This window comes from Ailuropoda melanoleuca, chromosome 4 (genome assembly GCF_002007445.2).
Source record: "Ailuropoda melanoleuca isolate Jingjing chromosome 4, ASM200744v2, whole genome shotgun sequence".
Taxonomy (NCBI): Eukaryota; Metazoa; Chordata; class Mammalia; order Carnivora; family Ursidae; genus Ailuropoda; species Ailuropoda melanoleuca.
In genome coordinates, this window is record NC_048221.1 from 32,870,586 (window position 1) to 32,884,566 (window position 13,981).

The 13,981-nt window shown below is 41.5% G+C and overlaps 1 protein-coding gene across 4 annotated transcripts in view; it reads left to right on the forward strand.

The window, feature by feature from the left end:
• SLC25A26 (solute carrier family 25 member 26) overlaps positions 1–13,981 on the forward strand; it is a 131,886-nt gene that overhangs the window by 93,416 nt on the left and 24,489 nt on the right. For 3 of the 4 annotated variants that reach the window (XM_034658623.1, XM_034658620.1, XM_034658622.1), the window contains one exon: positions 5,302–5,346. The exons of the other annotated variant lie outside the window; for it this stretch is intronic. In XM_034658623.1, coding sequence (XP_034514514.1) covers positions 5,302–5,346 — 45 coding nt within the window. The remainder of the gene's footprint in view (positions 1–5,301; positions 5,347–13,981) is intronic. 4 annotated transcript variants of the gene reach the window in all.

Genomic DNA, 13,981 nt, shown 5'->3' on the forward strand with positions numbered 1-13,981 from the left:
TCCCTCCCTCCCTCCCTTCCTTCCTTCCTTCCTTCCTTCCGTTCTTTCTGCTGGATTGCACTAACTAGAACCTGCAGTGTAGTGTTGAATAGCAGTGAGAACAGATACCTTTGCCTTGATGATCTTAAGAGGAAATCATTCAGTCTTTCACCCTGAAGAATGGTGTTAGCTATATGTATTTTTTAGGAGTCCTTTATCAGATTGAGGAAGTTATCTTGTGTTCTTATCTTGATGAGATTTTTTTTTATCATTAGTAGCATCAAATATATATACTTTTCGCTTTGTAAAAACAGTGGAACTGGTTTTTAGGACTTCAGAAATGTAGTGGACCATGGACTAATTTGACATTGCTGTTACCTTCGCTACATAATGGTGGTTTGTGACTGGCACACTCACGTGTACATTGATACCCTGAGAGTACCTTCCTCCCAGACGCTATTACTGTGATGATTCTGTAGAATGCAGAGAAAGAAAATCTAATCATTACCTTCGGTGCTAACATTTATTAAAGACTTGCTGTGCCTAGCACACGGAATTAGTGATTGGTGATAGCCTCAGAACTCCTGGCTGAGTTCCAGAAGATTTGCTTAAGAGTCAAATCACTTACACACATTTCCTTTTCTGTATTAGATTTTGATACTCTTTTGTCCCTTTTGTGCTTTTTTTGGAAAGATATTTTAGGACTTGTTAATCTCTCTTATGAACCTAAGGAATAATTCAGTGTAAATTTTTCCAACTTTTAGGTTAATTTCCTTTGTTAGGTAGATGTTCTGTTCTCTGTGTACAGTACATATAAATGGATTATGGTTGTTCAACTGAAAAATCAGTGTATATTGACTGTTGGAATTCTTTTCTGTCTTGTCAAATGCTAGGAGACCAGCTTTGAATGGCTCTCACTTTTTTTGTTTAATTTAAATTTTGGAACAGTAGTCACTTGGGGGGCACAAGGTTCTTAGGTCTTCAACTTGATTTGTCCTTTGTTACCATGGGGTTGAAAGGGAAAAGGCACAGCATATTTCAGAGGAGAATGGCTTTGTTACCGATGCAACACTAAAGTGGGAAACCCTAAGTCAATCACAGAAATTTGGGCACTGTTATGCAACAAAAAGGAGATGTCTCTGTGGGTCACTTGTAGGATCTCTTGAAAATGGAATGGGCTGGTTCTTGGACCCAGTGGGATATCCATGGCAGGCCTACCAATCCCATGCTGTACTTCAAACCCTTTCTAATTTGAGGTCTTAGCAAAAAGTTTCCAGGTTTTTTTGGTTTTGTTTTTGTCTTATTGCTAGAGAGTTTTTGGTTATTTCTGCCAAGGTACAATAGGTTTTACAGCTTTTAAAATACACTTTCTTGTTCTTATGCTTCCTAGAGCATTCATGGTAGTATTGTGTTCACTGCGGCTTCTAATCAAGTCTTATTTTTAATGTGTTGATACTCTAATGTGATTTGTCCATTGAAAAATAGAATTTTATGGATAAATAATACCTTAGAAATGATATCTTTATATCCCCTTGGTTTGTTATAAATCACTTCATTATATCTTAAGGACCATAAGGTTATGGATACTTGTTTTAAGATCACTGGGTTAAAAGCATTGATTGGCTTCAAGTGATGAGTCCAGTCCAATAGTTAATGAGAGATAGAGCATGTTCATAATGTAATTTTGTAAATTCTTTATTTCATTAGTATGCCCAACACTCATTCCCCCTCTCACCACACCTATATTTAATTTTTATCTGCTTCGCATGGAATTCTCACATGCACTCTTGCACGGCATTATTGCTATGTTTATTACTAAGTGGAATCCATGTTGAATTTTCGCAGGTTTTTCCCCCTCTGCATCTGCCTCTTTGATGGTAGCTGGGTTTATTGCTGCTCACTTATTAGTGCTCTGGGTCGTAACAACGTTATTCAAACAAAACGTCTTAAATGGAGGCATTAAAAAGGTCACAACAGTGAGCCATTTTGTAACTTTTGGTGCAATAAAAGGAGTATGTTGTGTTCTGGAATATAAGACCTCTGAGTGCAGCTATTCATTTTCTTCATCTATAAAACATTTTAGAATAACAGCTTACATCTGTTTGGGGTTTAAAATTCCACGTTTTGAAGAAACATCACTGTTATGTAACTCCAAACCAGACATGGGGCGGGAGCTAGCTTTTTGACAGGCCCATGTTCTGGAGAAGTTGGGAGAAGTGTTTGTTTTAGCTGTAGAGCCATATTTGCTGGCAGTACTCCTTCCACATGTGTGGAACACATTTTCATTATTGTTTCTTCATCTTGTAAATGACAAAAAGCATTCAATAGGATTTTGACTTGAAGAATATTTGAAAAATTTTTACACATCAGGAGTTTATCTTATGAGGGATATTTCACTACCAGAAACCAGAAATAAATAATTATTTTAAGCATTTATGGTGCATTTAATTAACTTAGACTGTCAGTTAATCCCATTTTAGAGAGTAAAGTTGGGATTTACTGTGGGCTCACTTTTTAAGATAAATACCCCATGGAATAGTTTGGCCATTCCAACTGTGTGATTTTTAAATTACTTCTTTAAATTTGAAGGAACAGTTTAATGAATAGCTTTTAACAGAGGAAAATGGGCAAAATGTTCATCTACAGAACTCAAAATCTAATACTATTAAGTCCTAAAAAAGTGCAGATAACATACAATGAAGTTTTACAGGTTATTTATATTTATTTATGTTTTTATTTTTTAAGATTTATTTATTTATTTGAGAGAGAAAGAGAGCAAGTGCATGCCACTAGGGGCAGGGGCAGGGGTGGTGGGGCAGGGGAAAAGGGAGAGAGAGAATCTCAAACAGACTCCCGGCTAGTGTGGAGCCTGATGTGGGGCTGGATCCCAGGATCCTGAGATCCTGACCTGAGGTGAAACCAAAAGTCGGATGCTTAACCGACTGTGCCACCCAGGAGCCCCAGGTTATTTTAGTCAAGAAGTAAAGAATGTTACCATGGACCATTACATGAAGTTATAAGGCCCTTTTTAATCATATAAATATGAAATATTCACATTCTTGTTAAAATGTGATAGATTTACATCTGGGAGGGGAGAGTACAAAGAAGAAAATGAAAGTCGTCTATAATCCTAGTACCTGTTAGTCCTCTTGGGTATTTTATTATATACTGTATGTTGTTTTTTTGAAATTTAGAAAACCTTTTAGAAAACTGTTATACAGTCAGTTTGGAGGGTTTAGATAGTTAATTTAGTTGAACTTTAGTTTCAGAATGGACTTTTTGTCAGAAGCTTTCACATTTGGGTGACAAAAACACTAAACTAAATTTCTCTCCTGTTGTGGAATTTGCATACAGGGTGGGGTGCTGCCTACTATGAGGACAGCAAACTTCTCTGAGATTCTACTTTGTCCACCTAAACTAGACTATCGTCACCGATTGTTTTTCTCTTACTGCCATTTCCTGCCTGAAGGGGAGACAGATTTTTCTTCTTTGTCACTCTCAAACTCAGGACCATCATTCGCTGTAGCAGAGTAAGACAGATGATGCTAGACTTTTAATTTGTGATTCAGTGTAGATACTTCAGAAGTAATTTAGTGCCCTTGATTCATGGGAAGGTAAATACCATGAATGCCTTCGAAATCGTGGCCTCTGGCGCACACACACACCATATTCATATCGATAATGTCCGAAGTCCGTATTCTACTCTTCCCGGCAGCCGAGCTGAATATAGAGAACGAGGCCGGGGCCTGCCCGAGCAGCATCGCCCCAGTGTAGCCCTTTTGGCCAGTGACTGGATGTCACAGAGGCGAGTGGGTGGCGTTGACTGGAGTTCAGGTATTTTTGTCTTAGGAAATAGGAAGGTGTGGTTCTGTTTTCAAATTTTAGAAGATGTCATGGAAAGCAAATAGATTGTACTGGGGGTGAGTTTATGTTCAGATAAATGCACTTAGATGTCTTCTAGGTAGAGGAGTGGACAGGGCTCTGGCGTCAGATTGTCCGGGCTTCCCAGGGTGTCTTTAGTCCAGTTACACAGCGTCCCTACCCCTCCTCTGCTTCTGTAGCATGGGGACAGGACTCATACCTCACTGTCACACAGGGTTGTTGAGAGGGACGAAGTAAAGCTCCGGAAGTGCTCATCAGCACAGTGCCTGAGACAGGAGACGCGCTCCGTAATTCTAGCTCCTCTGTGAACCAGCTGACCGCAAGTACTCTGCCCTGAGTGTGTGGATTGTCCTCACCATCCCGTTGGGCTACTGCGGATGACTTCTTTCTTGGCTTACCCTGGGGACCAGCCGGCCCTCAGGCCCCCTTGTGCTCTTGCACTCCTTTCCCACCACCACATGGCTCTTCCATTCTCTGTCCCCTCCTCTTGTAAGTGGCTCTGTGTCTCCTCTTTTCTCTTTCCTGCCTGCTGCATCCCTCCCCTGCCTCCCCTGTATGTCCTTTCCTTACTCCTCTCTGGCTCCCCCTCTCCTGCCCTCTTCTCCTCTCTGTCCTTTCCTCCCTCTCTGCCCCTTCTTTTTTCCCTTTTCATTCCTTTGCTTTCCCTTCTCTTCTTTCCTTCCCTTCCCCTCCTCCTCTCCCTCTTCCTGCTCCCCCCACTGTCTCCTCCTCCCTCACACTTAATCCTTCTCCTTTCTCTCCCCCTTCATCTCCCTCCTTCTCCCTGTTTCTGTTTTAAACTCTTAACAGTTGGCCTGCTAAGGAGTAGACAGCTCTAGCTCTTCAGAAAAATGTCAAGTCTTTAAGGTCTTTATTGCTTGTGATAGGAAATATTTATTTTGTCATTTCGGTAGCCAGATCTCTGTATTGTGCTTCTCTTTCTGTTTCAAAAGGGTTTCACACCATCATTTTATGTCCCTTGGGCTCAGAAAGTTAGTAGAACTCTTCAGGCAGTTGCGGCTTAACTTTTTTTTTTTTTTTTTTTTTTTGAAAACTACGTCTGCCGTACGTATAAATTTAATGTTAGCTTTATTTTTTTATTTTTATTTTTTTTTTAAAGATTTTATTTATTCGACAGAGATAGAGACAGCCAGCGAGAGAGGGAACACAAGCAGGGGGAGAGGGAGAGGAAGAAGCAGGCTCACAGCAGAGGAGCCTGACGTGGGGCTCGATCCCATAACGCCGGGATCACGCCCTGAGCTGAAGGCAGACGCTTAACCGCTGTGCCACCCAGGCGCCCCTAATGTTAGCTTTATTATATACATAAAGTCAAAATGAACTAAGATTTCTAAATAATAATTATAGGTTCATGATAGTAATCCTAGGCATACTCTGGTCTTTTCTGCCTAGTTTATTTTATTTTATTTTTTTTCTTTTCAGATTCCTTTCTCATTGGTCCAGTTTCCCTTGTGGGAGTCCTTAAAAGTAAGTTTTCCAATTTTCATGTAAAATTTCTTTCTGATTATCACACATGCCCACCATTTTCCATGTGGATTAGCAGAATATAATATTGACTGACAGTTTAAAAACTCAAAATTGTTGCTAGTTAAAAATACTTTCTGCATGTGACTTACATGCCAGTTCAGTCTTTTTTTTTTTTTTAATTTTATTTTATTATATTGTGTTAATCACCATACAGTACATCCCCAGATTCCGATGTAAAGTTTGATGCTTCATTAGTTGCGTATACAGTTCAGTCTTTTTAAACTTGTTCTGATATCCGTGGTACTGGAAACTAAGCATGGCAGGCATAACTGAAGTCCACAGATGTTAAGGAAAAGCTTTGTTATACTTTCTTCTCTCCTGAAGCTCTTTTTCTTCCTGGTTGAATTTTATTTCATTCTGTGCGTGTGTATAGTGGTTAAGGAATAGCAATGTGTGTGACTGGAAAGCAAGCAAGGCCCCGAGTGTCTGTCGGCCCGCACTTGGCTGAGCCCTCCCCCACCCACATGTAGTGGCTGGCAGCGGAGGGAGCTTACCGTCCCGTCCCTTCGTGTCTGCTGCTCACCCCAGCCAGGTGTGGGAGTCCCCAGGGGGGAACAGAGTGTGATGACTTGTGAGTCAGCCTCAGGGAAGGTCACTCGTGTGTTTCAAAACAAATAATTACATGAATTTTTAAAAGCCTGTCTTTAAAACATGATGAAATGTTTTCTTTTTTTAAGTCTTCTGGGGCAGTGGTTTTGAAAATGGTGGGTCATGGTATAGATTGTGTGGGTATTTGACAGCATTTTAAAGACTAATACAAAAAGAAATTTGTAGAGAACATCTTACATGGTAAGGATAGGCCTTATTTTGTAAAACCTCAGTGTTGCTTGTGCACGTACACACACGTCTCTGTGCTGGGTTGTGACGTAATGTGTGTGTTGCTGTGCATGATGATCAGAAGAGTCTGAAAACCCCTGTCCAAGTGAAAATGGTTTAAAAATGACCAAACTGTAAAATGGCAAAGTACCTAGGTAGGCATTTGATAATACAAAAAGTAATTACTCTCGTAATTGTATGGAATTAGTAATCAAGGCCTGGTCATACAAAATGCTTAAAAAAAAAAATATTGGACTCAGAGGTTATATGCTAAGGATAGTAAGATGAGACATTACTCATAAAAATGAAACGCTGGAATATTCCATATCGACAAATGTTTCTTCCAAGTGATCTGATTTTAAGTAGCACAGCTTATTTTATACATAGACTTTACACGTAGTTTCTTTGGTCTGTCGTTGTTTTTGTTTTCACCATTTTCTTCATGGTGCATGGTGAGAGTGGATTTCTTGGGCAGTGTTTCTGGGCATGATGTAACAGCTCTCTAATGAGAAGGTCACATTCCATGAGCATAACAGCTTTCCTTTTCTGTGTGTGACCAAAGAACAATGGAGCCAACAGCTGTTCAGCAAACAAGACTCACTTTATTAGTGTCTCAATAACCCGCATTCACGCAGCTTCTGCACACTCGCTAACATCCTTACACCCTGTCTTTGCATAGGAATGTTTTGAGGCCTGAAGAGGAAAAAAGCATGGGATTTGTTTCTTTTCAGCATTAAGGACATTTGTAGTATTCTAGCTAGTTAAGAAATGTGTAGAATTTTTCAGAGTGGTCACAGATCATAATATTACGCTTTAACAGTTGTCTTTGAGCAATGCTAAAATGCTGTAGCTTTTTTTTTTTTTTTTTTTTTTAAGTCAGGTGTGTTGAGTAATTTGGATACCGGAACATTCACCCTTTGTGAATGTTCATTTTTTTGAGTTTTGACAAATGTTTATGACTACCACCATTACCAAAATACAGAATATTTACAGTTTTCCCTTTTCCAGAATATCATAGAAATCATAAGTCATACAGCATTTTGTGCCTGGCTTATTTCACTTAATATGCTTTTGAGATTCATTCATATTTTTGCCTGTACCAGGAGTTTGTTCCTTTTGGTCACTGAGTAGTATGCCATTGTATGGAGGTACTGCTGTTTGTCCCTTCCCTAGTTGATATACATTTGAGTTTACAGTTTTTCATGGTTATGAATAAAGCTGCTACAAATTTGCATGTACGTATTTGTATGGGGACATATGTTTTTGTTTCTCTTGGGTAGGTACCTGGGAGCAAGGTCACAGGGAAAGTATAAGTTTAATAGGTTGAATAAGTTGAACTGTCATACTGTTTTCCAAAGTGGTTGTCCCCTTTTGCAGCGTGTACGAGAGTTCCGGTTGCTCTGCTGCCCTGTCACCATTTGTTTTATCATTAGATTACAGAAATGTTGTTAGCCATTCTAATAGTTGTGTACCGGTATCTCATTTTGGTTTTAATTTGCAGTTCTCTCACGGCTCAGCAATGTTGAGCATCTTTTCACATAGGAGTAATTTGTTTAAACATCTAAATGTGAACTCACAGTGCTTTGTAGAAGTAGACCGTTTTGGCCGCCTCTTCCATTTTTGTGTTTATGATTTTATCCATTCAGGTCTGCTTTTGCAGCCACGGAGAGATTGTAATATGAAGAAGAACGTCTCCATTATGTTTATGTGAGGATAGTACTTAGAAAGATTTTTCCCCGCAAGGACTTGAGCAGGTTGCATACGCATTGTGCCGCCAAGCCGGGGGGAGGCTGGACACACTGGCCGCTGTCCTCTGTAACTTACTCTGCCTACAATTAAAGGTATTACCTTTTTCTAAAATCGCTTCCTCCTGCCGCCTCTGTTTCTGTTAACCATACTACTAATCTGACCCAGTGGGTCTCAAGCCTCAATGATCATCTCATGATCTCTTTCTCTCTGTCCATATCACATCACTCACCAAGTTTTGGTGGACTCTGATGTTTTGGAACCTGTGGCCTCTTATGCCTAGACTAAGTCCTAAGAGTTTCTCTGCTTTCCTCTCCATTCTACACATTGAATTTGTGCAATCTTCCTTGAACATCTCTTTGAAATTCTCAGAAATGTATAACTTCCTGAAAGTCTCAACCATGAAGTGGCTGTCCACACTGTGTCCTTCACTGATTTTTTCTGGCTCCCTTCCCCCTATACTTTTCCAGAATTCTTTCCCTCCAGCCAGAATAGCTCCTCACTGCCTCTGTTCTTTGGCTGCTTTCTGAAATAAGCTTCCACGTCTCAAAACACTGTGCATCTTCCAAAGCCAGTTCAGTTGTGGTTTTGTTTGGTTTTGTTTCTTCCTTGAAGTCTTCCAGTCCAGGCCCTGAAGATTTACCCGAACTTACCGAACATTTGTGTGCATTGCTTATTGGTATTTAATCACACACTGTGCTATGTTTAAAGCAAGTTAGGACTAAGCTTTCGAGGCCTGGAGCAAGGCCTCAGCCCCTTGCATTTACAGATACATGACAGGTGCTGGGAGTACACGTGTATTGCCTGCGTACTCTTGAGCTGGGCTTTGGTCCCTTTCACAGCAATGCAAAGACGAATAAGAGGGTTCATGCTTTCGAGGAGCTTGGAGTCATTGAGAGAGGTACAGAGCGCTAGATAACGTTACAGTAACGTGTCTGTGATCAGAGACTTCTCAAGGTAATGTGGGAGCCAGTCCCCCTGACTCCCCCAGTCATGTCACTACACTACTTCCTGTCTTCCGTTTCTCTCTTCTCATAGTACATAGACGGAGAGCTTACATGAAAGAAGACTAGACACCATAAAGAAGCAGAAAAGTAAACGGGGTAGATTATCATATCCGGAACCTCTAAGAAGATAATTTTCCCCTAAGATTTATGTTGTGTTTGGAACTTTCTGGCAGCCCAGCCAGAAGAGAAACATGATCAATTACATGGTTGTTATTACCTGACAAAGACCCATCACTTATTATTTCATCCTGTCCCCTTGGCTTTGGATACTGTCTTCCTGTAGATGACTTGCACTTTATAGCTTTGTCACGGACCACCTGCTCGGAGTTACAGCCTCATGTGAACAGCTTCCTGGTTGACATTCTCACTCAAGACGTCTCAGGGCAGCCAGTTCAGAACAGAACTCGTGGTTTTTATTCTCCTTCTCCCCAGCCTTTTCCTTCCCTGTTGTCCCCGTCTCAGTAAATAGCACAGATATGTGTTGCTTGTTAAAGTAGAAAGCTGCGAATTACTCCACGGTTCTCCATTCCCCTCCTCCTCACGACCCAGCCCGTCGGCAGGTCCACTGTTGGCGTTGAACGCCTCCGACGTCCCTCTTGTTCAGTTGGTACATTGGCCCCTCAGAAGGTCTCCGTGATGCCATTCTTGCGTCCCTAAAATATCCTCTCGACAGCAGCCAGAGTGGTCTTTTAATGAAATAAATCAGGTCATACCACTGTCTGCTAACCCTTCGTCTCTGGCATCTCTTTGAAAGACGAATAATCCCTAGTGTTTAAACTGTGGGAGACACAGTCCTCTGCTCTCTGGTCTCCTCTCCCTCACCCATCTTATCCCCTACCGCCCACCCAGCACGCTGCAGCCACACTGTCTCCACCTACAGCCCTGCTGGCCTCCCTTCGGGTCTTTGTGGACCCGCCAGGGTGGTGCTTACCTAACCAGGACCTTTACATCCATTGTGCCCTTTGCCAGAAATGCTCTTTATTCGTCGTTACTGAGCACTACTCAGCAGTGTGCCTGCTGCGTGCCGAGCATTTTCGAGCGTTTGGGGATAGAGGGGTGAAGAGGAGTGATGAAAATGCCTTTTCTCATTGAGCTTTCATTCTAGCTCTTTCCCTGGGCTTTTCTCATGGCCAGCTCCTTCTTTCCCAGGCCTTAGACCACGTGTCACCACCAAGGGGCATTCCCTTTCCACCCCTCTTTGAAGGTCTCTTCTCTTCTTCCCTCCTCAGTAATTATAGCACCTGTTTATTCCCTCCCTAGCATTTTCACAGTGTGTTTAGTTATGCGCTTGTATCACCTGAATCCTTAGAGAGGACCTCAGTTGTGTGTTGAGCAGATGCCGTATGCCGGACATCTCATCCACAGCATGCACAGCCCAGGGTGGGAGGCCTTGTGGCCATCCCCGCTAAACAAGGAGGGGGTTCAGAGAAGTGGTCTTTCATCTGGTCATCTGAGTCTCAGTTTCCTGCCCAGCACCCTTTTACTGTGTTAACTTTGTTAATGATAACTATGGTAATAAAACCAACCACAGCACTGAACATTTCTTGGAGTTACAGTACGCCAGGTGCCATGATAACCACTTTCCATGGATTATCTCCTGTTTATCTTCATGACAGTTGAGACAGGTGCTGTTACTATCTTCATTTTGTAGGTGTGGAAACTGTGGAAGAGTTCAAGTGCCTTGCCTGAGGCCACAGGTTTATTTAATACTAAAGGGTACAGCTGGGATTTGAACCCAGGCAGTTTGAATGCTCAGCTGAGTTGATGTTCTTAGCCAGTTTACGTAAGAGCGGTGCACGTAACACATGATGTCTTCAGTAATGTGTTTGCTGTTTTGTGAGCTCAAAGGTTGGTAAAAAGTTGAGATCATGTTACATCGGATCTGCTTCTTTAAGGCATTTCTGCAAATTGTATTGATTCCTTAACTTGATAGCATAAAGCTTAAAAATACTGGTTGCCGTATTTCTTAGACCAACACTCCCAAGCGTCCGTGTTTCTGTCCTTGGGCAGGGATTCCACAGTGTTCACTCTAGGAGTTAACTCCGTGACCCACCGAGGATGAGCACGGGGAGTTCATGGTGCTGTGCATAGCCAGACCACATTTTCCCACGTGTTTGTGTGTCATTTCTTGCCGCTCCTTGCTTATTGGAGGGAGGAACTTTGTCTTCTGATTATTTATATTTTTTATAGTTCTGTCTTTTACACAGCAGGTGTTTATGACCATTCACTAATCAAAGGTTAGTATTCTTTCTTTGTTAAGTTCAGTGCAAAGTTGGATAACCATATACATTAACTGTTTGATTTATAATTAGTTTCTTTTAGAAGTATGCGCACAGCTGTAACATATAGGTTTACTCTTACTGAGCTGTAGGTAAACAATAGGCATATTTTGGAAGGATATGATAAAATTCCCTGTAAGAATGTTACAGTTTTTGTATTATCTGATTATTCAGCAGAAGCATGCAGCGCACTTGCGAGCATTGTCAAGAATGCCTTCGGGTGCTGGGTGGCTCAGGGCGGCTCAGGGCATGATCCCAGGGTCCTGGGATCGAGCCCCACATCAGGCTCCTCCGCTGGGAGCCTGCTTCTCCCTCTCCCACTCCCCCTGCCTGTGTTCCGTCTCTCACTGGCTGTCTCTCTCTCTGTCAAATAAATAAATAAAATCTTAAAAAAAAAAAAAATGCCTTCAGGTCTAAATAGACTTCTCCCCGCAAGTTGTTACAAAGTTGCACAGCAGTAACTAGAGGAAATGCAAGCTTTAAGTTCAGATGCAACTGTTGAAGCAAAATGAAAATAAAATCAGCTTGGTATGTAAGACTATGACACCATGGTGATGATTTTTTCAGATGAAATCATAGCTTTGTAATAAAAATCAGAGGCCAGTGGATTATTCTTTCAGTCATAATACAGTGTATAAAGTACTGACTTGGATTTTTCATGTATACTTTGTATTTTTAAGTAAATATTTTAAAAAGTACTTTATAAAAAAACTTTTTATTCAAGTTGAAGAGTAAGTAACTTGTTTATTGTTCTGGATTCTTAATTGGATAATAGTTAAAATGTCCATCACCATCCCAGCCCACAACAAAATTCTCCCATGCTTTTTAGCAATCCGTATAATAGTATAGGAGCCGCTCAGTGCTTATTTTCTCCCGGTACACACTTTGATTTCTGGTGTCTGCACAGACACGTTTGGTCAGAACAGAGATTCCTAAGGAAGGTGTACTGAAGATGGAGAAGGGAATGATAACAGAGTAAAAGTGTGTGTGTATGTGATTTTTGCTGTACTAAGCTTGTACCCTAAATTAAATATAACACATCAGTAGGGAAGAAAACACCTGAAAATAAGAGTAAAGTAATTATTTGCTGTCCAGACCACCAGTCAAATCGGAGTCTAAGGTGCTAAGTGTTTTTGCTAAGGATTTTAGCAAAATCACGGAATGAAACAGGCATCTTTGAACAATTCAAAACTACAAGAACATTTAAGTTCTTAATTTGTATCCTGGAAGATATGGGACACTTTGTGCAAAAAGAAAAGACATTAGAATGTTACAGTGTCCTTTCATTCAATTTATAAAAGTAATGGGCGACATTTTCTTGTTTCTAGGGTTACCGAGGTAGAGGGAGAGAGATCCCATAATAGGGGAGTTGGAAAAATAAAAAATTCCTCCCACTTTTAGGTGGGATTCAATCTGTAAGCAAAATGTTTAGAAAGTTCTTGTTTTGTGTAGTTTGTGCAAGGCAGATAGTGAAAAAGATATCAAGGACAGTGAGGAGGACAACTGTCCTCCATCGCAAGGGCCCTGAGAGGGTGGCTGGAAAGGGTGCGGCTTCTGGAACTCTGGGTTCCTCCCCCAGCCCTCTTGCAACCTGCGCACCCAGGTGCCTGTTATCCACAGAAGCTGCAGTTGAGAGGCTGTGTTGATGAGAAGGCCCAGCACATTCCATGCAGGTTCTGTTACTGAAGGTTGGGTTTAACCCTGCCTCACCAGTGCCATGGCCTCAAGGGTTGGGGGTCTGGGTCCTCTGTTGAAAACAATTAAAAGCACACCAGGATTCCTCTTTTGTTTTCTTCCTTTGATTACATTGATCTCCTGCGGGTAAGTTTGTGACTAAAATGAGGAAAATAGGATCAGCTAGATAGAAGATGACTGTGATGAGTCACATTGACTTTTTTGGCCGAGACCGTGTGAGAAAAGAGGGGAGTTTACCATACTTTAGTGTAATCAGATGATCAAACATAGATGTATATTCAAAAGCACTTTAAAAAATGGCCTATAATGATTCCAGTTCCCTTAGAGAAAATCTTGCCAGTATTTGACTTCAAAGGACCCATCTCTAGATTCACATGTAACCTCCTCTGAAAAATGGGGAAAAGGAGTTAACTTTGTTTTTGTTTTTTTAGATTTGCTTTCTGGTTATTTGTGAGCATTTTTGGTGCTTGTTTAGTCTGTCGGGCCTGACGCTGCCCAGGGATGGTGTTGCCGCCGCTCCAGCGGCTCCGTCTCGGCGGGCGTCCCCGGTTGATCAGAGCCCCCTGTTCAGCTGAACCTAAACAGACCCTCGGAACCGCTCAGCATAGCTCACCGGGAAGCCTGTCCACCTCCGGCACTTTGAGTTACAAGGGTGGAACCTACTTGCCATTCCTGGTTTATACTGTTTTCTACTGAGCCACGAATGAAAATTTGGGGTTATGTTTGCCCAGTTCTCATTTTCCCCTGTTCCTTAACAAGGGTAAAGTTATCAAACACTGCTTAGTTGTACATATTCATCGAGGTACCAAGTATTTGCCGACCTTCTCTGTATAAGGAACTATACGGGGCCCTCTGGGATTCTAGAGATGATGGTGAGCTCCCTGTCCTAGGGAATTAGGGCTGAGATGAGACAACTTGTGAAGGTTAAGGAAAGCAGTGACTCATTATGATTTATATTTTTCTGGTGCTGTTAAGGATAGAGGCTTGCCAGTGTATTTATTCTCAGACAAATGGGGCTTATTGGTGCAGTCT